The following is a 27660-nucleotide window of genomic DNA, read 5'->3' on the forward strand; positions in this document are numbered from 1 at the left end:
AGGTAAAGTATGCAATTTGGAAAACTAATACTGAGGAATGTGTAATATAAGAATGAGAAAAATTAAGGAATTGACTAGAAAGAGAATGCAAAAAAAGGAAATAATTTTCATAGAAAGTTCATTCAAAACTATGTAAATAACAGACCTTTTGAAAATGAGTGAGATAGAAATGCTGCAAGATTTCAAATATAAATTTTCTTATGAATAATCTTGACTAGCTAATTGTGATGATTTTTTTTTTCCTTTTTGTGGGGGGTGGGGAGGAGAGTTTTCTTATCAAACAATTCGTTACCTTGGAGAAAGATTAAAAATCTTCCTTCTTAATTTTTCCAGATTTCTTTTTTGTAGTGCTTGCTCACATGTTTTGAGGTAGAATTCTAGGGGTGGGCACAAGCAAAAGTTTTGTGTTTCATTTTCCTTGTTAAAGTCTTCAGCAGGCCTAGGAAGAGGTGTCCTGGAACAAAATCTAGGAGGTAATGCATTCTGTACCCTTTCTGTTATGTACTGTTGTGGGGGGCGTCCAGGTTGAGTAAAATCTTGTACAACATAGAGGAGTTGATGAAGTGATCTTTAATGGTTAATAACCTTTTTTTGCTTCCAGTTGTACTATTATTTGTCTTGAAAGTGTAGCAATACAGGGCTCAAACTGATGGTAATACACAGTATTGGAGGAAGTAATAGGTTTTCACATAGGCATGTGATTAGAGCTTTTTTTTTCCTTTAGAACCTAGGCAGTTTCTTACGTAAATTGTGAAAAGCATGTTAACTTTACAAAGTCAAGTTGGAAATTACAGGATGCTATTTAAACTTTAAAAATGTGGTATTTCTGTAAATGTAAATTTCTGTAAATCAGTGGTACTTCTTTGTGGACTTGCTGACCATAAGGAACATGGCTGAGGATTTCAGATGCCAAAAATTCAGTATAGGACATGAAAAAGCTTGAAATGATTTACCTCACAGAGGTAAAGCAGAGTGGAAAAGACACTTCTAAAGCTTAGAAAATTGAGCAGAACAGTGATATACATACCAAAATACAAAATTGGCCCTTCTACGAATTATGTGGTGTACACCTTGACAGTAAAGCACATTGATGTAAATATCACTGAAGCCCAGAGCCAAAGACAGACATGGAAAACAACTGCGATGCTGAGACTCTTACAAAATCTATGTATGTCAGAGAAGGGTAAGGTTTTCCATGTACCTGACATGACGAAAGGAGAGGGAGGATTGTTTCAGTCACTGGGCACAGTGGTAGAGACTCCTCAGGGCATTGCTCTCCTGCACAGCAGGGCTGGATGGGAAGCGTGGCTGGAGTCCCAGGCAAGCCAACAGTGTAGCCCCAGCAGTCGCTGCTGGTTCCTTTTCTTCAGCATCCAAAACTTGGGATGACCCAGCTTGCCAAGCACCCCTCACAGCCCCAGTGTTACTGGCCACATGATGAACCCTTATGCAGCTCAAGATGCTTGTTAGGTGTCTCAACACAGCATAAGTCCAAAAATTATTGTAAATGCAAGTTAAGAGATGTAGAATTGAAGTTTTTCTGTTAAGTTGAAAATGAAACACTTAAACTGATTTATGCTTAAACTATTTTGGAAATAGTTTAAGTTCAACAATTAGTTTTTGAAAGTAACTGTGGCTTATGCCTTATTTAATTAAGTGCCTGCTTACCTGAGTCACATATTCATGTTTCCTTTGCACACTGGCGGTAGTACTGTAGAGATCTCCAAGGCAAAAGATGAGTTAAAATAAGTGGCGAAGTTGAGCTGCATAAAACAATGAATATTTGTCTGCTGCTTTGGTAGGTGAACCTGCTGAAATGGTTACTGAATTAGACATGCACAACATTGGTGCACAGGAGTGGACAAGAATGCATGTATGTAAAAAAGTGGAGGGTGGTATTGCGGCTGTTCTGATTTAAACTAACTCAAACTATGATGTGCCTGTAGCCTACATTTCTTAACAGCTAAATTCTTGAAGCTAAACCAGTCTAGTATGACTTACTGTAGAATGGAGCAGCTGTGTTCCTCTTGTCCTTTTCCAGCGTTGCTGTTGCTGCTTGACTTATTTAAGGACTTCATGTCTCTCTTGGTTTGCTTTCATGTTGTAGTCAGGCTTCATCTAGTTCAAAATGGCTTTGCTTGTTTGAAAGATCTGACATATGCATGAGTTGAGTTGGCTAATGCAATGGAACACTAACTCCGCCCCAATAATTAACAGTTTTCTGTTGGAATAGCTTGGTGCATCAACCCATTTTGTGGTCACACAATTGCTAGCTCTAGTACACGTGGGCAGGGGGGAATCGGGTTTCTCTATTTATGGCTCCTATTTATATTGATTTAGTTATAGCTTCAAGGCATACTATAGAAGAAAGGAATTTTCTTATGGTTGGGATGCTTGAAGTTCAAAAACTGTTTGTTGGTGAAGAACATGCTAGAGAAATTTGGATCATTCCTTTGTTAAAATTATATACAAGAATATCTTAATTAAAATTCTTTGCTGCCAGAATAGCGGAAGTTGGAGATCAATGAGCCAGCAGCTTACCAATTCCTTTAAAGTTTTTGGAATCTCCATATTTTGTGACACCGTCCTGTGAAGGAAAATATTTTTAAGGCAAGTTGCTTTCATGAGCTTTCAATTATTAAAGATGCTGGAGTGAGTGGAATTGGAGTGTCCTAAAGTGTAAAGCAAAGTAAAGTGAAGCAAAGTGAAGTGAAGATTTTCTTAGCTTTTCCTTTGGGAATGTAAAAACAAGTGATCAGCCTTGGTGAGGAATGAAAAGGACATAATAGTCATCCGTTCTTAAACAGTGACACTTTGTGCATGTTCAGCTAGCTTTTCTTAAGCCAGATGAATGACTTCTGGGAACTGATCTCTTCATTTTTCTGCAGAGAAGATATTTAGAAGATAGATTCTTTTAACTTGGTAAGGGTTGCTAGTGTGCTAGGTTAGGCATCTGGGTTTCCTTTATGGGCATGACATTTGCAATATTAGTCACTATTTTGTTTAAGCCTTTAACCTTGGAAAATCTGATTTTGTTTCATATGATCTGTCTTTCTAATTTGCTCTGAGGTAGTAAGAAATAGTTGTGATCTTTGATTTTTTGTTTTCTCACAGTGGGTTCTATAGCATTTGAAATAAACATGGAAGATTCAGGGCAGTTCAAAGATTTCTGTAAAGTGTAGAAAGCTGGGGAAAAAATGGTAAGGTTGGATAACAAATTCCTGTGTTTTCAGTGTAGTGTTAAGAAAAGCACTCTCAGCTAGATCCATGAGAAGAGAGGGCTTTTACATCTACAAAATGGTTGCTATTTCAAAATATCAAAACTCCTAATATTTTTGAATAATCTTGAAGTCACCTGAAGACTGTCTTCTATCACATGATAGTGAACATAATCACCTCCTCTTTCTACTGACTGTTCCAGCAGTCCCCTGGCACTTGTTAGTGCAGCGGTGCACCTTACTGCAAGAGCTTTTCCTGCAGTGTGCAGCAATGGCTCTAGGAGTGGTGGAGCAGAGGCGAGTGTCCTTGGCAAGGTGCCTTGTTGAGCACTGCAGAGTTGGCCTGCTTCCTGCTACTAAAAGTCAGAGCAACCATTACGTTCTCTGCAGCGGTGGGAAATTGGTTTGTAACTCAATAGTGAGAGCTAGAGAAGAAACTGCATTGTGTGCAAAGGACTGGAAGGTGGCTACACATGAAGTGAATTTTGTGCTTTCCTAAGTGCTGGGCTCAGAACCACTTGAAAGTGTTTCTGGTGTTCTTTCAATGTGGAAACGGATCACTTGCCAGCTTGATTGCTGTTAAACCTCATTGAGCCATAAGCATTCCTAGTAGATAGTTACGGACCATATAGAGGGGATTGTGGAATGGCAGCTGTATTTAGAGGTGGGGTGACTATGTGACCACCCCAACATTAGATACCCCAGACAAACACATCTTGAGTAGAAAAACCAGCAATTCAAATGTTTGCCTTAATAGCACAGAAATATAGTTTAATAACAGTGCATTCTAACAGCTGCCACATGTTGTAGGAAGAATTGTTTTCTCTCAGAATTGTGATACCAAACACAACCTTCTTATGATGCCTAAGAAGGAAGAAAGGGATTTATACTGTGTCCTTGAGTGTCCTTGCATTTTTCTTCCTTATTAGCAAGGATTTCTATTCTCACATGAATGACTAAATATTATCTCAACCTGATGCTAGATGGTAGTGGTAGATATGGGCTCAGTCCAAAGCTACTTTTGCAAGGTGGAGAGCTAAGAATGTTTCTGCAGGGAAATATTTTATTGTGGTCATTTCAGAGGGCTGTGTTAAGGACTGAAGTTTTTCATTTGCACGTGTTTTAGAACAGTCAGCCAGGAAAATCAGACTTGTGGGGAACATCATGTTGAACGTACATGCATGTTATCATATCTGAAAGTGCCAGAAGGCATTGCCAGATTTTTAATTGTTATAAGAATTCTCAGGAATGGCCATCTGGGGGAAAGACAGTTTAAAAAGACAAAAGCGGGATGAAAGAGGTGTTTCCACGGTCAAGAAATGAAAAATAGCCTAACATTTCACAAGACAGTCTTTAATTGGCTGGGGATTTCTGTGTCACTTTTCCAACAATCTCTGTTCCAGTGCTGTGTCACGTAAGTGAGTTGTGCTGGCACAATTGTCTGAGCAGTTGCATTGTGAACCATGTCTGCATACTGATGTAGTTTTAAACCAAATCAACCTCTTCTTGGTGGAGGGTATTTTTTTTAATGCTGCATCAGTCCATTGATGCAGGTAACAACATGACTGTATAAGCAGTGGTGTGCTGCAGGACTTAAATCAGGAGGGCAAAGCATGTGTGTTGGGGTGTGAGAGATTAGGAGATACCACAAGTATCAATACCAGAAGTATTGATGTGAAAAGCTTACATTACGAAACTGATAACCGTGCTTGCTTTACTGGATTTGTGGTCAGAGAAGTGCTCTATTATGTGTTCTTTAAGCAATGACAGTAGCTTGAGTTTTCTCCACCTTTTCTGCAAGTCCAGTTTTTATCCATTTGTGAATGACTGGCAGCTTACTGATGCTCAGTGACTGTGAATATTAGAGAGACTGGTACTACTGAACTTTGTTTGGTGTTGAGATGGGTCTTCCAGCGTGTAGACCTGCGTTTTAACGGTTATAGACTTCTGTGAGTGTCAGTGGCTGTGGACAAGTCCCTTTATTTTCTTATTCTTATAAACTCCATCTATAAAATGTGGTGAAATACTGGTTTCAAGAATTACACTTTCCTTTTGTATCTGTCCTTTGCTGCCTGAAAAGACTGCTCAAGCTCACTGCCAGCTCAAGCCTATTGCTCTCTTCAAAGCTTTTTTGGGTGGTCCAGTTTTTATACTCTAGGTTGGGTTGAGCCCTGTGTATGCTCCCCCCATGCTGGTCCAGTTATCTCAGGAAGACATTCAGGCTCTTGCTGCTCTCCTGGATTAGTTGATACACTCAACTGAGAGTCAGCCAGTGCCCCTGTAATAGCCCCTTGTCTTAAAAGCCACTTTCTGGTTTCCTTTGTCATAGTGTAAGGTCAGCTTTCTTTGCCACCCGTATGGTCATTCGCTTCCCACATTCTTTCCAGAGCTTCACAAGTGCACCCTGAGCCTTCCTTGGCATTTGGGGCATCTGCCTGGGTGTGCGAGACTTCTTTTAGGACTTCTGTCTTAGGTGTATATACAGGTGTATTTCTTCCAGGTTCATGCCCTGACCTTAGGGATGTAATATTTTAATCTTTGATCTGGTATAGATATTTGCTTTATGTAACAAAAACCAGACTGATATGAAGAGAGACCAAACTAGGAAGACTCTGTAGCCTAATGACTGTGTCAATATTTGCAATCCATATCCAAGTAACTGTCCTTGCATGTTAAAAGTGAAAGAATATCTCCACCTGCACCCAATGCTTGCTGTGAAAATTAGCAAAATCCCTTTGTGAACCCCTTGTGAATAGTCAAGCTGCTTCTTCCAAGTTTCTTTTTATGCTCAAAATAGTACTGTGAAGGTCTTAAATTAATGAATTGATTTTCTTGCTTTCCCTACCCCCAATAAAAATTACTGACTTCAGTTTTCAATTAGCTGTTGAAGCTGCTTAGATCCCCAATTGAGAATCATCTGAGGATTTAATTTTTGGTAGAAACATTACTGAAACAGATTAGAAGAATTAAATTTCACACTCAAGGGAATCATGGCTTTTAGAGTTTTTGTTAGCTTGTTTTTGCCATATTGGGACCATTTGTTCAAACAGTATTTTACAAAGAGACAGTACCATATATGATGATGTAACATGAATGTATATGTTATTTCAATACAGAAGAGTCAGTAGTAGAAAGTTTTTGGAGATTGAGATTGCACGATTTTTTTTTTTCAGCTGTGTAACTGTTTTATTCTGTAGTCCCCAAATACTATCAATCTGAAAATTTTAGGACTTCTTGAAAACACAGGTTAAATCCTCTGTAATATTCTTGTAGTACAAATGCAATGGTTTGCCATGCAGAAACAATATATAGGGAAGTTAAGAGATTTGTCTAAGGCACCACAGTGAGTAGAAGACTTGATTTATGCCTATGACTATGTTAGCTGCTTGCTTCTGTGTACTAAGACTAGCATTTCTAACATAATTTGCTTGTTTTATGCTTCGACATCTGAGTGGGTAACCTAACTGCTGAAACTGGTGATATACTGACATGATGTTTACTTCCTGTGAAAGTCAGGATTTATTTAAAAGTACAAGTTCAGACACTCAAGATGGTAAATGGATGAGATGTCCTAATCTGTAATGCCTTCCTCCACACTTTCCAGTAAGAAAAGCATGGTCCTTACTTTCTCTCTTACATCTGAAACACAACAAAACCATGGTTTCATCTGTTGGCCAGGCAGGTGACACTGATATAAAACTGATACTTTGCTTAGTGAGCAAGGAATTCTTGGGTTTTAGTACTGATTCTGTTCTTAATCAACATAATGTATCTGAGGAAGTATGATGTGTTTTTTGACCCTGTGGATGGGTCTCATGTCACCCATCTTAACATTACAAGGGCCCAAAACTTTCCATTATAAAAGAGACTTTTATTGCTTATAATTTGTCCCCTCCCCCTTGCCCCTTAACTCTTAAATGTCTTTTTGAATGAGTTTTTGAAAATTTTCTGCAAAGTGATTCAGTGGAAGGAGGACACTTCAAGGAAAAAATAATATGTTTTTCCATTTTCCCCTAAATTTGTAAGGCTGTTTTTGGAAGAACTAGCTTGGAACAGGAACTCAATTTGGCTGAAGTGGCTTTTGTTTGTTACAGCTGTGAACGTAGACATAAATTTGTCCCAAATTATTACCCTTTCAAAAAATGGTCTGTTATGCATCTTAGGGGCTTGTTTAAGCTTCACAGCTAAAACATTTGAAACATACTCTTCCATTACGCAAAAAAAGGACTTCTGTTGTTGTGGCCTTGTCTGCTGTGGGGTGGACTATAGTTTGGTTTGAGCATACAATTTAAAATGGAGTTTTTCTTTCGTGTTGGTTATACCTCCTCTCGCTAACACGAAGAACTGAATGAAGTAAATGACTCCATTCAAATGTAGTGGGGACAAGAAGAGTGAAAGTGGTTTGGGATTGGGGGCTGTGGTGTCAGCGTGGAAAAATCTGGTGTGAAGGCAGCATGCTGTGCAAACATGTTAGAACAAGAAACGGTAACAGGAAGTGATTGCAGTGAAACTCTTGCTAGATAAGAAATTGCTTCCCTCAAGAAGGAAATGGGAGCTGGAAACCAATGGGAACATAGGTTGCATATTGAAACTTCCTTGGGAAGAGTTGCAAACTGAACAAGGAGCCTTAAATGGAAAACAAGTTCGGAGGTAAGGCAGGGGACCAAATGGTTAATGTTCAACATTGCAGGCAAAGAAGCTACTTGACAGTAGGAGAAACCTGTAGTTTGGAAATGAACTGTAAAAATAAGGAGAATAGAATGAAGGTGGGAAGTGGAAGCACAGATGTTATAACTAAGGGGATGAATCCTATGGAGGGTGAATGGGGAGTGAGAAATTGGGACAGAGCAGGCTGCATGCAGTGCTTGCTGACTTCCTGTGCCTGAAGTGGAATAAAATCTTCCAGAGCTTTTCTCTTCTGCAAGAGAAACATTCCTCTGCCAGTTGGTTACAGATATTTGCTGACAGTGGAGCCCATCACTCTAAGTGATGGTCCACAGAGGCTGCTGACAGCTGTCAGCTCAAGTGTCAAAGATCTGTATGGTAAATGAAACTGTTGTAACCCTCATGTGCTATTTGACCAGCATCATGCATGAGTTACATAGTGCCAAGTGAGGAAGTTTGCTTTTGATTATGTGCAAATATAAAGATAAAATATTACTATGAGTAGAAACAGCAAATACCCCCAAATTAGAAATTGGCAAAAGCAAATTTGCATTTTTGACTCATTTGTTGTGTATTTGTTTTCAGATACTACATTGTGAATGACTTGATCACATGCTACTTTTTCATCAGCCTCCTTAAAGTACAGAGCGTTGTGCTCTGGAAACATAACTTGTAGCGTAGTAAAGGAGAGAACAATTTGTAGGATTCCTTCTTTATGGCTACAGGAATTTGTGACAATTGAAGCAGAATATTGCTGGAAGAAATACGTTATTTTGGTGATTTAAATTGGACTGTTCAGAAATTGCCTTTAATTGCATGATTTTACATTGTCTGAGTCCCCAAACTTTGGATACTAGGATCAGCTTTGTGAAAGTGCTGAATACTTGCATCCACAAATCAGTTGGAGCAGCATCAGCAACTGAGAAATCCTGGTTTCCCAAATGAGGCATCTAGAATTCTTTCTTTAATACTTATCTTCCCCATATGGGAAATCAGTAGAATACTCACTGGTTTCTTGTGGTGTTGACAGAATGAGTTAAGATTGTGAAGCACTTTAGATGTTACTGTGATAAGCACTATAAATAAAACTCAAGAAGAAATTAATAATGGTGTGTTTCAAGCAAGGATTTCGGTACACCAATATATGGACTACACGTTGAACAATATAAAAAAATACAGTGCTGAGTAGCTGCTTGTTAAGTGAGCACTGTACCTGTGGGGAAAAACTATATTTGTTTGTCTAATTGAAGACAGTATGTGGGTAGGGTAGCCGATCAATGCTACAGAAATATCCTTAGTTGTAGCTTTTTCTAACCTTTATGTGCTTGACACTGTGGCTTCAATAGTTTTCTCTTAATGTGGCTTTTTAATGTGGTACTGTAGACATGCATTCTTTGTAAATATGCAAAGTGTGCAATCACATGGGGACTGGGCTGGATGCATCAAGACTGTTTACTAGCCAGGCTGTGGAGGATGTAAATGTAGGGAAAAACAGGAGTGATAACCAGTTACTTGGATAACACAGTACTCTGTGTAGTAGTCTGTGAATTTATTTATGTTCAAGATACATATGGATCCTGTCAGTGAGACTGAGTAATTATTTTAGCTGCCGAAATACCTGGAGAGGTTGTGCTTGTACATTTTCTCCTTCATACTTGTTTCATGAATACGTAAATTTGTGTGTCCCCATTGTTATTGCACTTCTCCACTACTTTGGAAAATGGCTTTTTCCACTCCTGGAATTCTTTTTGTTTGGTTCTTTTGACAACACTGCTTTCAGTGTTTGTTTTGTATTTTATGAGGTGCCTTGCTGTTTTTCATGGTTAAGAACATGTTCATATATATATAAAAAAGTAATATATTACTTTTGGATATCAACATGAAGTATTGGACATTCTTTTTCCTGGACAAGGAACAGACCCAGAGGGTGAGCTACAGTTTTAGTTCTGTGGCCAGGCAGGATGCTGTGCCTTGATTTTTTTTTTTCTTAATCTGAAGCAGGAAGGGAACACTAGTGAACCTGAATGAGCCTGCCACGGTAGAGGCAGTCAGTTGTTATGATCTTGAAATTATTTTTTTAGGAGTTCATGTCAACGTGGAAGTCATGGACTAGTCACACAATCAATATGATCAGACGATAGCCAATTTTATTAGCAAAATCATCCGACATATATGCTATTTGTTTCCTCATCATGCGCTAGCAAGTATCTGATTGGTTACATGTACTGTTCTCGAGCTGTCTGCATGCCAGAAAGCTTCATATAATTGGATAATAGCTACTGTTCACACGCAGCAAACTAATAGGTGATTGCATTATATGTTTCTGCAAGAGCTCTAACATTAAGTAAAATATATCTATATTATAGCTAACTTGCTGATTCTTTTCTTCAGTAGTTAGTCTTTCTTTTGTTTTACTTAAGGTTCTACAAAGTCACATGAATCACGTAGGCTGCTCAAGGAGACACGTAGGCTGCTCAACTCTTGCTCTCTTGCTGTCTTGCTCTCTTGCTGAACACATAGGCCTCAGAGGCCTGTTCAGTTCAGTTCCATAAAATGTCCATTAACTTCAAGAAAATCCCTCAAATCTCCTGCAAGTTCAGGATTTTCTGCACCAGACGTATCTTTTAGCTCACTGTTCTAGAAAGCAGAGCCATCCAAATCTGACCTCTTCATGTTGTTGAGAGATAGCTTTCATTTCTATATCATGCCTTGTCCTTCTCCATGAAGAAGGTTTTTATTAATAATAAAAGAGGCCATATGAAGTTCTCCTACTAGTTTTACTATCTGTCCCTATTTATCTGAGTCACATGATACTCCTGAATATGCTGTAGACTAAGATTTAATGTTTAGCTGTCCTTTGTCTGGGTTGCAATCCATCTCTGCTATTCTCAGTGTGACAGTTTTGTTAGTTGTGCCTTGAAAATTCTTTGAAGAGTAGCTCTTATTTTTTCCACAAAGCTAGATTCAAACTCACATCAGGACCTAAAGGGAACTACCATTTGTGCCCCTGATAACTTTCTGGAACTTTCTTTAAAGGACTATATTGTTGGATGACTGCTTCTGCCAGGAGGACAGAATGGCGGTGAGCAAGACCTGTTTTCAATTGTGTATTTATAGGTGAACAATAAATCATCAAAAGTATTTTTCCCCTTTTGTTACTTTGCTTTCCAGACAAGATTTGCCTTTGCTGTATAATGAATTTCTTCTTAAATCTCTTTTCAAGAATCAGGTTGTGGTTCCCCCTCCAGCTGTCAAACCTATGGAGGCATTTTCCACTTTCATAATGAAGAACTTAATTTTTTATTTTTTTAATGATGGTAAAAATTAGTCAGATGAAATAGTGCATAGTGAAGCATGTGTCCTACTGTTGCAGCCACACAAGAGACCAGGCATGCTGCAGGAAAATGCCACAGAGAATCAGAATAATTGAGATTGGAAGGGACCTTTAAAAGTCATCTGAACCAGCCTTCTGCTCAAAGTGGCCAATTTGAAAGCTAGAGCCAGCTCTGAAGTTAGATCGGATTGCTCGGGTCATATCCAGCTGGGTTTTGAATATCTCCAAGGATGAAGCCTCTGCAGTCTCTCAGGGCAATCTATCCACCCTAGTGGAGGGGAAACAAAACCCAAATACAGGGTCGCAGCTGTGTTAGCAAATTGTGTTTGTTGCTAGTCTCTTGACTAGCTCTGTGCACTCTAAACCTGCATGTATGTGATCTGATCCATTGTGTAGAGCACAAACCCTTCTTCCTCACTTTTACAGCCTGTACTTCTGAAGGAGCCTTTATCCATTCACCACAATACTCCAGACAGGCAAACCAACCAGCTGCTGATGAGCAGAGATTATGGGTTGGAGTCAAGGTGTAACTGTAGGTAGAAAGATGGAGAGAAGTTACTTAATATTGACTGGAAGTTTTTGAGATGCGCCTGTTCATATCGTGCTTCCTTTTGTTTTTCTGTCAATCTGGGCTAAGACTGAAATGGTTCTTTGTGCGCTCCGCCTTACATGCTTGAGACTAAAGGTGAGGCAGGATTCTGAAAGTGCATGCCCTTTGTGGAGGCTTTGAGGTCGAGAAGGTCTGTGGCTGCAGGTGAAAGAGATGCATAAACTGCATGCTTTAATTCTTGTAATTGTTTGTCATTCTCAAACAAGGCTGGCAGCTGGGCCTTTGTTGCAACTTTGCTGCAATTTTTTCTTACCCATCAGAGCGGGAACCACTGGAAAATGTGTTACCTGCATAGGACGGGAGAGCAAGAGTTGGATAAAGAGAAATCGGTCTGATAGGCTTGTTTTTACAAAGTTTGAAGCTGGGCTAGCATAATGACCATCGAGTTGTAGGAAGGAATAAAATAATCTCATCATAGACAATTCTGCATTCTCAAAACAGCAAGATCTTGACAATTGAAGCTGTTCAGATCATTGCTGTCGTTACTACGATTCAGCCCTCCTCTGTTGCAGTTAACACCTGGATTGATCAGATCCTACAGTGAGCTGGTTCAGCTTGTGACACCCGCAGAAATCAAATTCCACAAAACCCAAAATAGTTTCCTGCTGTTGTAGGAAGCTTATCTGCTCACCAGTCGGGTCTGATGAGCACTAGTACAAGTGATAGGGAGTGGGTGGTACTACGTGCTACTCTAGGATTGCTTAGAGTAAAACGTTTGCAGCAGGAAAGTGACTTAAATTGTCTTAGAGCCACAGCCTTATGTGACTATTTTGTCCAACACAGGTATTTTTCAAGAGGTGCTCATTTCTTGCCCTTTCTTGCTTGGATCTTCCAAGATGTGCAAGCATGCAGTTAAACGTTTCCCTGTAAGAATTTTTAATATTTAAAAATTGTTAGAGGCAGAATCTAGAAGTGAATGTAAATTACCATTCTGTTACTGAGAGCAGATCGAGAGTGGCATTTGGTAATGAGATTTCTATGACTGTCTTGCTGTAAAGTGGAAGAACTTGAAGAAAAATGTAATCTGCAAATATTTAAAGGCAATTCTTAGAGGAATCTCTGGAGGACTAAGGTAAATGAACTAAGCAGACTTGTCATACCTCATGCTGGTAAAAAAAAGCTTCTGGTTCCAGTCTCTGCCATTGATTTGTTTGTGATAAGATCAGTAGCCTGTCAGTGTTTTTTGTTTCTTTGCAAATTAGGCAGATGTTTATTTCAGATAAGAAAATACAAAGAGAGCTTTAGAGCTTCTAGTGCAAAGTAAATGCATATAAAGGTGTTTATCAATTTGTAGGTATTGGTAAACTCAGGACTACACTTACAGTCTAGAGATTAGTAGTAAAATAGCTGTCTCTTAAATGTTGCCTTTAAAGGTCAAAACAAGCAGACAGCGGGGGATGGCTCTTTTGCTTGACTTAGTCTGCTGTCTGGGAGTACGAACTGCCACTGCACTATTTTTTTATTTGACTGATCTGGTTGGGAGCACTATATACCTGTGTAATTCTAAGGACCATTGTTTTTTAAGAAGATAGTTGCAGATTGTGTGGAGTGGTTTAATTAGGGAACATACTAAGCAAATGTCTTAGTTAACATCTTTTTGGCACTTGGTGGAAGCTCCTGCATCCAGAGCAGGTAAGAAATAATACTGTAGTGCAATACTCAGATTTTCATCACAGCATGGGCATGGATGCAGATACTGACTGCAGTGTAGTTTTAATTCTCTAGCACTAGGAAGAGGAAACATGCCCAATGAGTGAGTTACAGAGGTATGGGAAGAACATAATTCTTCCTTCTCTAGCTTTGCTCTGTGTACAGTCTTACATTAATGTCTGTCAAAACTAATAAATTCTGGGTTATATCTTTTAGTCTAGAATTTTTTGTTTTTGTTTAGGAAAACACTGTCCTCATGGAGAGACCTGAAACTGTTGTGTAGTATGTATCTGAGTGCAAGCAGTAGTGAGATGGGTACAGGAGTATCTTCTTTTGATGGGAGAGCGTGTTCCTTCTGGTGTGTTGTTTTTTTTGTTTTGTTTTGTTTTTTTTTCCTTTTTTTTTCTTTTTCTTTTTTTTTCTTTGTTCACTTTTTTCTTCTCTTAGCCCTGCTGACTGCTGAGTCTCTGTAACTTACAGGTGTTTGGTTGGGTTAGGACCCTACTGCTTTCGTCAACTAAAGCAGGTCAAAGAGATAAAGAGTGGGGAAGAGAGGAGCTATTAATTCAGATCTCAAATAACCATTCTCTGAGTTTTGGTTCTTCACTACTTATTAAGCTTTGCATGGTCTATTGCAGTCGCATTTGTTTTCTAGACAGACAACTTTCCCTTTCTTTCTTCTCCCTACTTTTTTCTTAGACCTGATTTGTGCTGCCTTTGACTTATTAATATGATACTGGCTTTTCATTTGGGAGTGCTCATTTGTGTTTTCAGAGTATTCACAGATTGTTAAAGCATTCAGTTTCTCAGACCATTAGAATAGTGTACAAAGTATTTATCATAAATATTAATTTTGAAATAGTTTTGCTACCATTTTGAAGTTGTTTGGTTTTCAGTGTGGTTAGGGTTTTTGCTACTTGTTAGTGCTAGACATGAGAGACATCTCAATACCTCTTTGGTTGACACGATGGTCAGTTGTCAGAATATCATGTTAATTTGATATTCACATTCACAGCACATTGTCTAAATTTCTTTCTTAATTTATTATCTTATTTTAAAACCATAATGCAAAAGACAAACCATAATCTAAAGAAAATAGTACAGAGTCCTCTGTAAACAAATAAAATCCTTAAACATAGGGCTGTATTCCTAACTATTCTCACTGCTGTCTCTTATTGTTTTTGACAAGTCTTGTTGGGACTTTTCTGCATGATATGTAATGTCAGTAGATCTAGACAGGTGTCTGCTCAGTTGTCATGCTGGTTTCACACTTGGCTCAAACATTTTTTGTGGCTGTGTAACAAACCACACTTAAATACCGCTCAAAAAGAAAGAAAAAGTGGTACTGGTTTGCTATTAATTCAGAGTAATTGCCTCATCTGATTCACTTTATAGCCACATCAATGTTGCTACTAACACAAGAGAAGGAGCAATGTGAGGAGATTAAATGTGAGTACTAGAAGCAGAATAGAACCACTTTTTTTGAATACTAGTGCAGACTTGGGTCTTACGATTCTGCAACTATAGTGAAAAACACGATATAATGCTTGACAACATAAATGCAGACCATTGTTGAAAGAAATGGTCCTGCTGTCTCCTCACACATAAGTGTTCCTGTTGCTTCCCTTACAGTCTAATGATTTCATGACTGCTCAGTGAGCTGAGTTAGCTAGTTATGAAGTGCAAAAATAATCACTGTTTTTCTTTTTCTCTGTTGTGTTGTTTTTTTTTTTTTTTCCCCTCCTCTCGAGCAACAAGCTGACTTCCTATATGGTTGTATGCCTAGGTCTGATGCAAGGTGAGAAGTATGGGGGTACCGGATACGATATGACTTGTTTCTGCTGCGGCATGCAGTTGAACCAGGTTAAATATAACATTAAATTGTATTTTATTTGAACAGTTCTGTTTTCTGGAGTCTTATCCATGTTTTATGAGGTCTGCCTATATAGTAAGGTTTCTGTGTTATCTTTAGCAAAGACCAATGCCTTATGGCATGTTCTAGACATTTCTGAAGAAACTGCATTAACCACCCTCAAATTCATCAGCATTCCTTTGTACTGTTTTTGAGCAGGTGAAGTTACTGAAGATATTGGCACAGCATTTCTGTGGCCGTGGTCTACACAGTCAGACTTTGAATCAGTATGATAGCATTGAAACACTCACTACTGCTGATGTGCAAGCTTTTCCTGATTGTTGAGACTATTCTTAACAATGTGTAGCTGTTAAATTTCGGAATTGTTATCATGCATCAAAAAGGCATTCTTTGTTTTAATAAATGTATTAGTCTCAATATATTAAACAAATGATCCAAACCCTTTCTCCCAGCAATCTTTTGAGCTTAAAATTTGGAATTTACTTTGCAGTTTTTGACAGTGTTGATCATTGAGGAAAACAACACAAGAAGCTGGTAATGCAAAGAGTGCTGTGTTAGAACCCCTTTTAAATTACTCTTGAGAGCTTCCTTTCATATAGAGTTTCTTAAATCTTGCTTTTCCCATTACCTTTTTCTGTTTTGCATTTGTCATTCCCTTCTGGCTAGAAATTTTTTCCGTCCTTTTAGAGAAGAAGCTAATTGTGAAAAGATAATAAAAATATTAAATGACCTTATTTTTTTTTCTTACTAAGGTTAAACTGTCTTGTTTGTTTGTTTGTTTGTTTTCTGTTTTGGACTGAGATTCCTTAAAGAAAACTAAATTACTTTACACATGCTGCAACAAGCTTGATAGTAGCAGTAGCTGATCGATCTGTTTTTGCTAATCCAAATAATAATAATCTCTAAAATCCTGGTCTACTTCAGAAGTCATCTGAAAGGTTTTAAGACGTAGAAAATGTTAAGATGACAATGACACTGAAAGAAGTAGAGGAAAACCTTCCCTGTTATTCTTACCTACGTCTTGCCTACTCTGTGCTGCCTTCTCTTTCCTGTGGGTTCAGGTCATCATGTAGGTGTGCAAATACTTTTGCAGGTGAAGTGGAGAGGCACTGTGAGATTTGGAAGCAGCAGGTGCAATAGCAAAAGAGGACTTTTTCTTTTGGTGGCAGTGCTGACTTGTGCTGATTTTTGTTGTTTGTGTCCAAGTGTGATGGTTTGTCAGATGTTAGAACAGATTGGATTTTCACCACCCCAAAGGCAGTCTGTCTTACTCCTCACCTCTGCTTGTTTGTGCATACCCAGCCTTTGCTGTCGCAGTATGGGATCTGGTTAACTGAGGTCTTGTCTTGCGAGTGACCCAGGTAAGTAACTAAGTGAAAAAAAGCCCTGAATGGTGCTCTGCAGATGACCCAACTGACTGAGAAGATGAGACCAGTGCCAGAAATTGAGCAAATGATACTGGAACTATATGATCAGAATAGGGCAGTTGAGACAGACTCCTTTGGTTTTGGTGACAAGTTTGTTCTCTTAGCTATCTTGTGAAACCTCACCCCAAAGTTAGTTTCACTTTTTTTGGCTTATGCTGATTTAATACCTTTCTATTACTCAGAGCAGCAGTGTTGTTCTCTCTCATCATGCCTTATTTGTTTTTTCACAATGTAGTATCAATTGCAAAGCTACGGTAAGCTGAATATTTAATACTGCCCCCCACCGCATTGGCTTCCTCTTGGTCACTGACACCTGAACATAAGAGAGGTGAGGAGACTACATTGCTGGTAGTGTGGTAAAAGACAAGGTTGTCCGCATGTATTTCAGCACTGGCTTAGATCCAATCAGCTTAGACTGATCATGAAACTCAAGGATTTTTTTGTTTTCTACTTGTAAAAACAAGAAAAAGAAATTTTAGTGCAGTTGCCAAAAATACATTTAGAAGCACATAGTGAAGGCAGAATACATAAATCCTGTTTGTGAGCTTGAACTTTCTCTTAATGTCGTTATATTCATTGGGATCTTTGATGGGAAATCTATTAGACAAAAGACAATCTAATCACTGCTTATGCGGTGGCTGTTTAGCATAGGTACATGCATATACTTGTGTAAGAATTGGCAGGCCTTTTTGAAATATTCAAGTCCAAACCATCTCCCTTGCACTCAGAGTCATTCACTTGAGCTGTGAGAGGCTTTGCGTTGTTATAACTGAAATAATTTAAAACTTTGATCAACAACTACACTTAATTTTTAATTTCAGTAAATTTAAATGGATCTCATCCTGAACATTTTTTCTTTGAGTTTGTGCTATAGAAAATGTTTAAAATTCTTCTAACTTTGCCCAGGAGTAAATGTGATGAGAACTTTAAATAAACTCAGTGGGAAAAACATAAATTGACTTTTCAAGGTATTTGAAATCGCATTTTTTCCAACACTGTTTTGTTTTATTTACAGAATCTTTTGATTTCCCCCTTTATGGCATTTTTCTTTAGAGTTTTTCTACAACACTATTTAAAATGCATCTTAACAGTTATATCATTAAAATATCCATTTTTGAGAATAGGGCTAAAATACTGTATATTTCTTTGTGTACTTGTTCGAATATCTTTTAGGTAGTCTCTGGAAATGTGTTTTTTGTTAGTGATGCAAAGTTTCTTGTGTGATTGTTTATATACATATAATAATGGTAGCTAAGGCTTTAACATTATTTCAGTATAGTTTCCTTGTTTATATACCTACCATAAAATCAATTCTTAGAGCAAGATGGTGGTCTAGAATTAATTTGTGTTTATAATATAACTTTTATGTATGTTTTTATATTTGAGTCCCTTGACATTTATGCATGACTCTGAAGAAGTCTTGTGGTTTGGGATTATAAGCAAACAATGTATTGTGACTAGAAATGTAGCTCAGAAACACAGATCTAGCCATGATCAGTCTGCTTAGTATTGATTTAGCGAGGTATGCAGATAGGCATCTGGTCTGTTTCCCCTTTGTGCTGGAAGAGAACCCCTATTCCAGAATGACTATAATCACTTTGAGCATTGTCATCCTTCCCAAGTTTTTCACTGTATTCAATAGCGTGCACATTTCTAAGAATGATTCTTCCTGAGGAAGGGGAGAGGTCTTCTGAGTCCAGGAAAGGACATGAAGTAGAGCTGGTTTAACTTCGCTGCCTGCTTGCTTTCTGTTTGTAGCTGCAGCAGTGGCCTTTTGTGAAAGTTTTCACAGTGCTTGCATTAGCAATTACGAATTGAAGCTGAAGCTGCTGCTCTTTATTTCTGTGTTTCAGGACAGAATGGCATGGTACTGTTCTAGAGAGATCAGTTTTGTCTCTGCTACGTGTGATTTCATTTGAACTGCTGAGCTATGGAAGTGTGTATTGGTGAGAAAGCCTCTTTGGTTAAGTTTGTGTGGAGTAGATTGTGGTGGTATTAAACATGTAGGGTTAAATGCCAGCACTTGTTAATTTGGTTTGAAAAACTAGTAAGTAGGACAGGAAGAGAAGAGAATATGAACTTAAAACAGCCAACACAGAACTATTGTAGAAATGTGTTTCTGTGTACAGTAAAAGATAGCTTGGTAATACTAGATATTAAATGGACTTTTGCATGGCAGTGAAATTTTGGAGAAATTCTAACAACAAAGTGTTCAAACTAATGAACTGTGGCTGTCAGGTGGTAAGTAATGCAGAGGAGAAAATGTCTGTGCAACTCCATGAGGGGAAGTTTAGTTTTGTGTTAATAAATGGGTGGATTTCTAAAATTTCATTGCCTAGATACTATTCCAAGGTTAAATTCTAGTTTAAATTCAAATGGACTTAAAGTGCTAGATTTTACTACGTGTCTCCCAATTTGTGGGAATTTATGTTGCTTACAGTTGTTTCATAAGATAGATATGGTAAAATTAAATCAACGTATTGCAGCAAGGTTTTTTGAGGTATAGAATAGTATTTTGTTAATGTTAATTGAACTTATGTTAATTATTCCTAAATTCTGCTATGCTCTTGGAAGAATGTATGGTTGAAGTATGCTGAATTTTTAAAATTGTAGAGATCTAGTTGTGATTGAGTTTGGTGAGGGAACATATATCTTGTTATTGCCAGTAATCTGCTGTGAAAGTTTGGGGTATTTCCCTTCTGAGCTTTAAACTTTTTTTATATGGCACTTAGGATGAAGCACATTTGATTATCTGCAAATAACTGTAAGTAATTATTAAACACTTTAGAACTTTAACACAAATATTATGCAGCGTCTTGGGTCTGACAGATATCGGGAGGACAAATGAACCAGAGATAGTAATGTTCCGTTATGAGAACAGGAGTGAGTCTAGATTTGTAGAAAAAATCAGTGATTTTTTGTTAGAATAACTGATTAATTGGAAAAAGCAGGTAGCAGAATGCCACGTCCTTAAAATACGAAGAAAGGTTTGTGTGACGGAAGGCTAGCCTGTTTCTCCCAGCTGGGTAAGTTGAATTCATTATAGCCTGCTTGCTGAGTGACTGTTCATCAGGGTAATGTTAGCAACTCCATGGATGGATAGATGAATTAATTGGTATAACAAAGCTGGGAGAGCTGGAAGCTTTCAGGATAGCATAGAGATCTCTGAGGAAAAATCTGGGTAATATTTTGCAAGTTTTCAGTTCCTTATAGCTTCTGTTGGGAATGTGATTTGAGCTGGTGTGTGTTGAGTGCTTTTGAAAATTTGTTTCAAATTTCATTTTTTTGGAATGCTGCATGCGTGATGACCATTTGACTTGTATGCTATACCTGTTAGAAATATATTTCACATATTGGATCTGCCTGAGTACCGAAATACTTTCTTCATGTTCCATCTTACTTACATAGCTCAGAGCAGTTGGCATTTATTAGGGGTTTCACCAAGGACGGAGGCGGTCACTGAAGTTAAATTCTTCTGAGAAATGGCTGCATGTGGCAGCTGTGGCCACAGATGTGAGGTTTCCTTTTGTAGCTGTCCATGCTCTACAAGGAACAATTTAACTTTGTTCTCATGTTTGGGCATTTTTCATAGTCACCCAGTTCTCAGATAAATTCTGCGAAATGGAAGTCTGAAAGAAGATGTCTTAATGACTAGAATGTTTTGTGTTGCTGGATTCATGGCAGCACTGAATAGGGAACTTCTGCAAACCTGCTTTTTGTGCTTTATTTCTACTCTTTTCATCTGTGTGGTCAGAAATGTGATACAATAGGTCATGAAGTAGCAAGGCAGTTATCAGTTTTCTTCAGGCACAGATTGAAAGGCTTTTGTTGTTTTTCTTCATGGAAACCCATTTACGGATTTAGGTTTTTCTAATGTGTGCATGGAAGTAAATATAAACATAGTATTTCTCCCTGAGAAATTTTCTTCTTCATTACTCTTATGTCAGTGTCCTTGGGTTTCTTCCCCAGGCTATAGCTTCTGACATTTCCAGGTACTTTAGTCTTTTCATCTGTCATAGTCTATCAATTAATACTGATGATTCAGGTTGTATAAAAATAGAAGAAGCTTGATATCAATAACTTGATTTACACGTAAGCCTATCCAGATCTCCTTGTGCTTGTGTATTAAATACTTTAAACATTTAGCTTGGTATCATTCCATTTTATTCAAGAAATTAGCTATGGTTCTTAAAGTCACATGTTGTACTTGAAGACCTGAATTGGAGTTCTAAGTACTTCATGGTCTTGGTGACTCATTTTGCTTTTTTTTTTTGGCTGTTTTCCAAAATTATAATTTGGAATGAAAATACTTTTATAGATTTATTTGATATTACTGAGATTTTTTTTTTGTTAAAAATGTCTTACGTTTACTGTAATGAAAGCTATAAAAACTCTGTAATTATTTTTTATGTCCTTGCAAATCTTTGAAATTTTAGACCTATCTTCTAAAACTATGTTCCTTCTTTGAAAGCATCTGCATTGTTTCAGCTGAAAATACAATTGTTTGTAACATGCAACTAGAAAAGAGAGATTGCTTTGCACTAGGTATTAATCTGCTGATTAACTGATTTTTTGTAGAGATTAGAAGGGATTTGTCTAGAGTGCAAATTGAACAGAATGAGTTTAAAAAATGTGTAGCAATTTCAAATGCTGCTTGGGTGTGAATTATGATGTTCAGAAGCCACACAGAGTTTCTTGAAATCTTGATCCTCTTTAACTGTCCATAATGCCATCAATGCAGAAGTGTTTCTTAGAGTTTCTAAAAGACAAGAATGTAGGATAACTGTAGATGACGCACCAGCGCTTATGGATTGTAAAAGGTGTGAGCCTGCATTTTTATGAACTCTAGCTGTGGTTGTGATTGACTTGCAGAACTGTTTGTCTTGCAGGCTTCACTGCTTGTATTTGGGCACTTAGCTTGTCGCAGTTGTGCAGTGAGATTCGTTTTTTTTAGAAATCCTTTGCCAAGGCTTAGGGTCAAACATTTTGCTTTGTGTTTTGCTGTAGGGTGGCAACATGCACATAGTCAGCATAGGAGTCTTAGCTGATGGACATCAACTTGTTCAGTCAGGATTTGTTTGTATGCCTGTATTTTGAGGCATTTCATTTGGAATGTGTGCCACCTAAATGATAACTCTCTTAAGAGAGCGAGGCTTTTTAATTGAAAAATTGTGATCATGAGATAAATTTGTTATGGGGAAGAAGGCAGAAGTTACTAAAAAAAACCCCAAACCCTCGCAAGGGAAGTTGCAGAATTTTGTGGGTTTTTTTTGTTTTTTTTTTTTTTTCCCCCAAGGTATGCATATCTACCCTAAAATTGTACTAAATCACGTTGTTGAGAGGCAGCTGTTGTCCTGAGTATCTTGATATGCAAATAGACTCTACCATGTTAGATATTAATGTCTTGAGGACTTCCTTAGGGTATAGATACAGGTCTTCTCATCTCATTGGTAACAGCAGTAGAAGTTTCTGCTTCTTTCTTCTGTCTTCACTGGAGTTTAATACTGCATCCATTTTCTGTGAACTTTATGGGTTCATTTGATGGCTTCTAATCTATTTGAGTCAAATTAGACATATTTAGCAGTGACTAGATACTTGCACTTTAAACTCACCTGCTGTTCTTTGGGGATGAAAAGCAGCAGTTGGGCCAACTGATGAGAAATAATGGATTTACCCTTTCAGTTCTGTCATGTGCTGCTCTGAGCTGTCTTTGAGAGAAACTTGAGACTTTTTTGGTTTATTTGAGGGATGTGGTATAATTAATTCCCAGGTGGGACCAGGATAGTACTATTATGTCAAAGAGAGTTCATCGCCATTTAAAAGAAAAAAAAAAAGTTTCATTAAACTACCCTTTAGGTAACAACTCTGTAACATATCTCTTTTCCTTTCTCCTTCTTTCCGTTGATAAACTGATCCTTTGGAAAAGAAATTAATTGTATGCAGTAATATCTTCTGTGTTACTGCTTTCAGCACATCATAGTGAATAAATATTATTTTATCAGCCATTTGACAATAATGATCATTAACCTGACCATTGACTGCTGGCTTTCGGATGGTATGCTGAATACAAGCTTGTTCCAAAATGGCAGAATTTGGCTCTCCTTTTAACTGTAGTAAAGCTGCTTCTTTTCACAGCACTGTGTTGCTGAGAGACTGCAGCTAATTTTTATGGCACATGTCAGTGGTAGTGATTCAAATTATACATTTCATTGAGTAGCTCTTTTCTTTGTTTGTAAACTGTCTCCTATGAGGGGAGAGAATTTTTTTTTATTCTGGGGAGAACAATATCCAGACCAGAGAAAATGACTGAATCTGGAACAAAAGCTCATTTTCTTCTGTTGATAAAATTATTGTACATCCAAAGTCACTCCAGGGGGGATGGTGGCCGGGCTGAATTTACACCAGTCTGATAGTTAAGCCTAACACAAGCATTCAGGAGAATTAACAGGTGAGGCATATGCATCTCCTCAAACTGCTGTTTTTCAGACTCCATGGTATAAAACTTCCATATGTGGTGTGACTTGAAAGCAAAACAACGAAATAGATTCTGAGACATCATGAATTCTGAGACATTATGAATTAGAAAACTGTGTAGTTTAGATTCACAGCAGAGATACAGTGGCAGTTTTGGGGCTCTGTGGAAAACGCAGTCCTTTTAAAAATGATTGTTACACAGCTTGCACGTGCATCAGGACATGCATACAATTACAGTGGCAAAAAGTGGGTGTAATTGGTCATGCACCTAAATGAGAAAATACATGTGTAAGATGGGATCTGACTAATAAGTTAAAAATCTTTTGCTCGCTGAGTCTGTACTCCTTTTCTGGGTAAAGGACTTTGTAGTCCATTTCCTGATGTTCACATTCTGCTTGGGGTTTTAGCAGTGTCTTGTTTTTAATCTCGCTTGAGATGCCTATATAAAATGACATGTGTGTGTGTGTCTCAAGGCTGCTTGCTTAAACACGCAAGTCATGTCAGCTGCAATGCGGCAGTGCTTGGTGCTAATGAGGTGAGCAGCCAGAGCACCCGTCTGCTTATGTTTTCTCATCTCTGTGCAATCATGGCAATGGGGATTAGAAAAAGGGATTTGTATTGGATATGGTTCTGTTTTGGCCTTCCCAGAGAGTGGTTTTGTGTCCTCGTGAGGACTGGGCAGCATATTTCTGCTTCCATTTTGGGAGTTAGATGGTTGCTTCACTATATTTAAGGCAGCTAAACTATATTTAAGGCAAGCTCTAAAGTACATCCTGGTTGGGAATAAAAAATAAAGCAGAAGTACGGAGAGGGGGACACCCTCTCTTCTCCTCTCCCCCCCAGTTATATGGAATGTATTGTCTGGCAATATGTGTCTTCGGGTTGAGTAGATAAAAGTCTGTGTTTGAAAAGTAGCATCTTCAAAATAGAGCTAATCAGGTAATTAATTCGGGCTAGATCTGAATGCTATATAGTTGGCCTTTCATAGGCACAGGAATTCAGATGCACTGTGATTTCTCAGCTCACCTTCTTTCTCTTTTTTAACCCTTAAGGTGCTGACAGCAGTGAGCTGTGTATTTTACACTGAAGTCTCTGAACATAAGGCAAATACCATGAATATCAAATCTTATTTGTCTTTTCCCTCCCTCAGATGCCTGACTGTCATAATTGAGCCTGATGCCCTCCTGTCCATTCCTATTGTAGTCCAATTCCTGCAGCCTGTCTTTCAGTGTTTCTTTTTCAGAGATATAGTCTGTAAAACTGTAGGTCATGATTAAGTAATGCATTGGTCTTTGTGGCTGTCTTTCCTTCTCTTTCCTGCCTTAATGTCACAGGGTGCTGCCCACTTAGCTGATAAAGTTATTTCTGAGTACTTATTTAGTATAAATCAGATTGTTGAAATTATCTGTGTTAAAAATACGACTTTTTTTTTTTAAGGGTCATGTGCATTCTCTGTTACTCTGGCAATATGTTGTGTAACATGATATTACAAACAGGGGGCTCAATATGGCTGGGACTGGAAAAGGTGTGAACTGTATCATGTAGTCAAGAACCAGTGGTGTGAGAAAGTAACCTCCTGAGCTATTGATACTGCTGATGTAAATGTAGTGTGTAGCTAACACCCATAGAAAGGGTCATGTGTCAACCTATAAAAAAAGGCCTTCAGCCTAGGAAGGAGCCCAGGATTCTGTGCCCTGATACAGTCTGTTCTTTGCCTAGTCCTAGTTTTAAGTGAGTTAAGAGTGACATGTATGAAACAGCACAACTGACAAGATACATATTAGGGAGAATTGTGCTGTTTTAGTGGTCACTGTTGATGTTTAGTATCTCTGTTGTGATCGCATACAGTGCCGTATTTCTTGGCTTGTTTAACTTCTCCTGAAGACCTTGCAGTTGATTGAGATGTTTTTATCTTCCTTCTTTAGGTCTCCGGGTAAATGGGGAGCTCATTACAGCTTACCCACAGGTGGTGGTTGTGCGTGTACCAACGCCTTGGGTCCAGAGTGACAGCGATATCACAGTCCTTCGCCACCTAGAGAAGATGGGCTGTCGATTGATGAATCGTCCCCAAGCCATCCTAAACTGTGTCAACAAGTTCTGGACGTTTCAAGAACTTGCTGGTCATGGTGTGCCTCTTCCAGACACTTTTTCATATGGTAAGGCTTTTGAATCAAAAGGATAGCATAGTTGCCTACTGTAATTTATGCTTTTGCAGTGCAAAAGATATGAGTCAAATTTTGGAAATCCATAGAATTAAGTAGTATGAGGCTCATTTCACAGATAAGTGTTCAATAACCAGAAAAGGCAATTAAAGTCGCAAGACTCAGGTTCTGGTTTTGCCTTTGTTGCTTAGCTGTGATGCTTTGGGAAGAGTACTTTAACTGTACCTCAGCCTCCCAACCACCTGATTTTGTTACTACTGAAACCCTTTGAACTGCTTTCTAATTGCCTGAAACAGCACACAGGAGCCTGGGGAACAAAATGTCACAGGATACTATAAAGATCTACATTTTGGTAAAATGTGAAAATAGATTAAACTTCTATATGAATAAAAGTATCTGCAATCATATTAATTATTATGAAAGAACAAAAGAGTACAGGCCCTTGTGTTCAACTTTTAACAATTGTTTGGGGTTTGTTTCCCACCAGAATTATTCCCATCAGTTAAATATTAATGATTCTTGTGGCTGTCTCTTTAGTCCATGGTTCCTGACAGAGTACTAGATTAGAGGAACCATTTGTCTACCTTGATGATATTTCTCTTTTTAATTATGATATATTAAAGAATTAAAGATACCTCTCAGGCTTTCTTTCCTTCTTGGGAAACAGCAGGGCTTTCCTCCCCTTTGTGTGGTTGTACCAGTAGGCTTTTGTAATGGGAATTTAACAAAAAACCACAAACAAACTTGACAAAAACAAAGCTATGGGTTTCCATCAATTACTAGGAATTACTGTTTCCATCAGTTACTGTGAAAGCACATTTGAGAAGAAGCATACCCTTTCTTTATAGATGTGGTTGCTCTAGCTCTTTGAGAAAGGAATGGGTTTTTATTTCTTTTGAGAGGGAGACCGCTAATGATGGGGTAATTGCAAAGCATCTCTTGTTCATAACTCCCTGCCACTTCTTTTAATGCCTGCCTCTGGAATTTGACAGAAGCATGACCTTTTTTTTTTTTTTTTAACACAAGTATCAAGTTATCAGTGAGAGTTGGCTTTGCCAGGAAAAACAGGATATGCTGAATGACATTTTGTTCAATGACATGCACTAAAATCCATGCCAGGGTAGTGATGGCTGCTGCTGGCTTTGTGACCAGTGTCTATGCTTGACTTCTGTGCTTTACTGCACATGCTGGTAGAAGAGTCTGATCCTTTGATCTGCTAACTTTCCCTTCTGTATTTCTTGTACTGTGGTCAGCCTTCTGTGAATTGAATTGAACTCAAATAACCTTGAAGTATCAACCCTAATCATGTGAATGGTCATTTGTAGTGAGATGAGAAGGTTGAAGTACTACTTCAGGTAATAGGGAGAATGAGATGCAGGAGACTTAAATCTTGGAAAGGAGGGAGCTAGAGTGACAAGATTTGGGTTATTACTGCTCTCTGGATTATGCCTTGTTTTTGTATTCCATGTTGCTTTCCTGGTTAGTAGTTTGAACAGAACTGTTACTGGTGTTATTCCTCTGCTATTTTCCTGGTACACATTTGAAAAGGTGGGAGTTGGAAAAGTAAAAGGGATAAACTGGAACAAGATGGTAGAATTGGGGCATTCAGATTTGGAAGACTGGATTGAGCCTTTTGTGGTTGTTATCAAGAGGCCTTTGTCAACTTGTGTCTTTAATTTCAAAGGAAGTAGGAGTTAGTATCCCGCAGATTGCTAACACCTTCAAAATCTGATAGTGCTCCGTGACCAAGTTCCTCTTAACTGATAGTTTTTTCTGCATTATCTAAGCTGTAAGGAGGGATGAATATGCGGCTATTACGTCCCCAATTTGGCCACACCAGACTGGTGGCATATAACGTTCTTGGTTTTCTTTTTGCCAGGTGGTCATGAGAATTTTGCCAAAATGATTGATGAGGCGGAAGTGCTGGAGTTCCCTATGGTGGTGAAGAACACACGGGGTCACCGAGGTGGGTGTGAGGTCAGGGGTGAGCACAAGGAGTGTTCTGAGCAGCACTCTTAAGATTTTGTCTCATCAAGTGATGATAGTTAAGAGGGTCTTCTGTTAGCCGTTGGACTTATTTGCGGGACATCTAAATTCTACCACCCTTAGACTTCTGAATGTTGAGTAGGCTGAAACACTGGGAAGCAGTTTTAGTAGAACCTAGTCTTGCAATAGCAGCGGGGATAGGGGTTCAAAAGTATAGTGCATTGGTGACTTCTATGAGGAAATCTTTGAATTGGAATAACA

General features: G+C 38.3%; 1 protein-coding gene across 22 annotated transcripts in view; it reads left to right on the forward strand.

The window, feature by feature from the left end:
- LOC102098362 (beta-citrylglutamate synthase B) overlaps positions 1-27660 on the forward strand; it is a 61899-nt gene that overhangs the window by 11566 nt on the left and 22673 nt on the right. For all 22 annotated transcript variants that reach the window (XR_010469479.1, XR_010469481.1, XR_010469476.1 and 19 more), the window contains 2 exons: positions 25177-25407; positions 27293-27379. Coding sequence is in view for 11 of the 22 variants with exons in the window: in XM_065048388.1 (XP_064904460.1) it covers positions 25177-25407; positions 27293-27379 (318 nt within the window). In the remaining 11 variants the exon portion in view is untranslated. The remainder of the gene's footprint in view (positions 1-25176; positions 25408-27292; positions 27380-27660) is intronic.

The sequence above is a fragment of the Columba livia genome, unplaced genomic scaffold (genome assembly GCF_036013475.1).
Source record: "Columba livia isolate bColLiv1 breed racing homer unplaced genomic scaffold, bColLiv1.pat.W.v2 Scaffold_82, whole genome shotgun sequence".
Classification (NCBI taxonomy): domain Eukaryota; kingdom Metazoa; phylum Chordata; class Aves; order Columbiformes; family Columbidae; genus Columba; species Columba livia.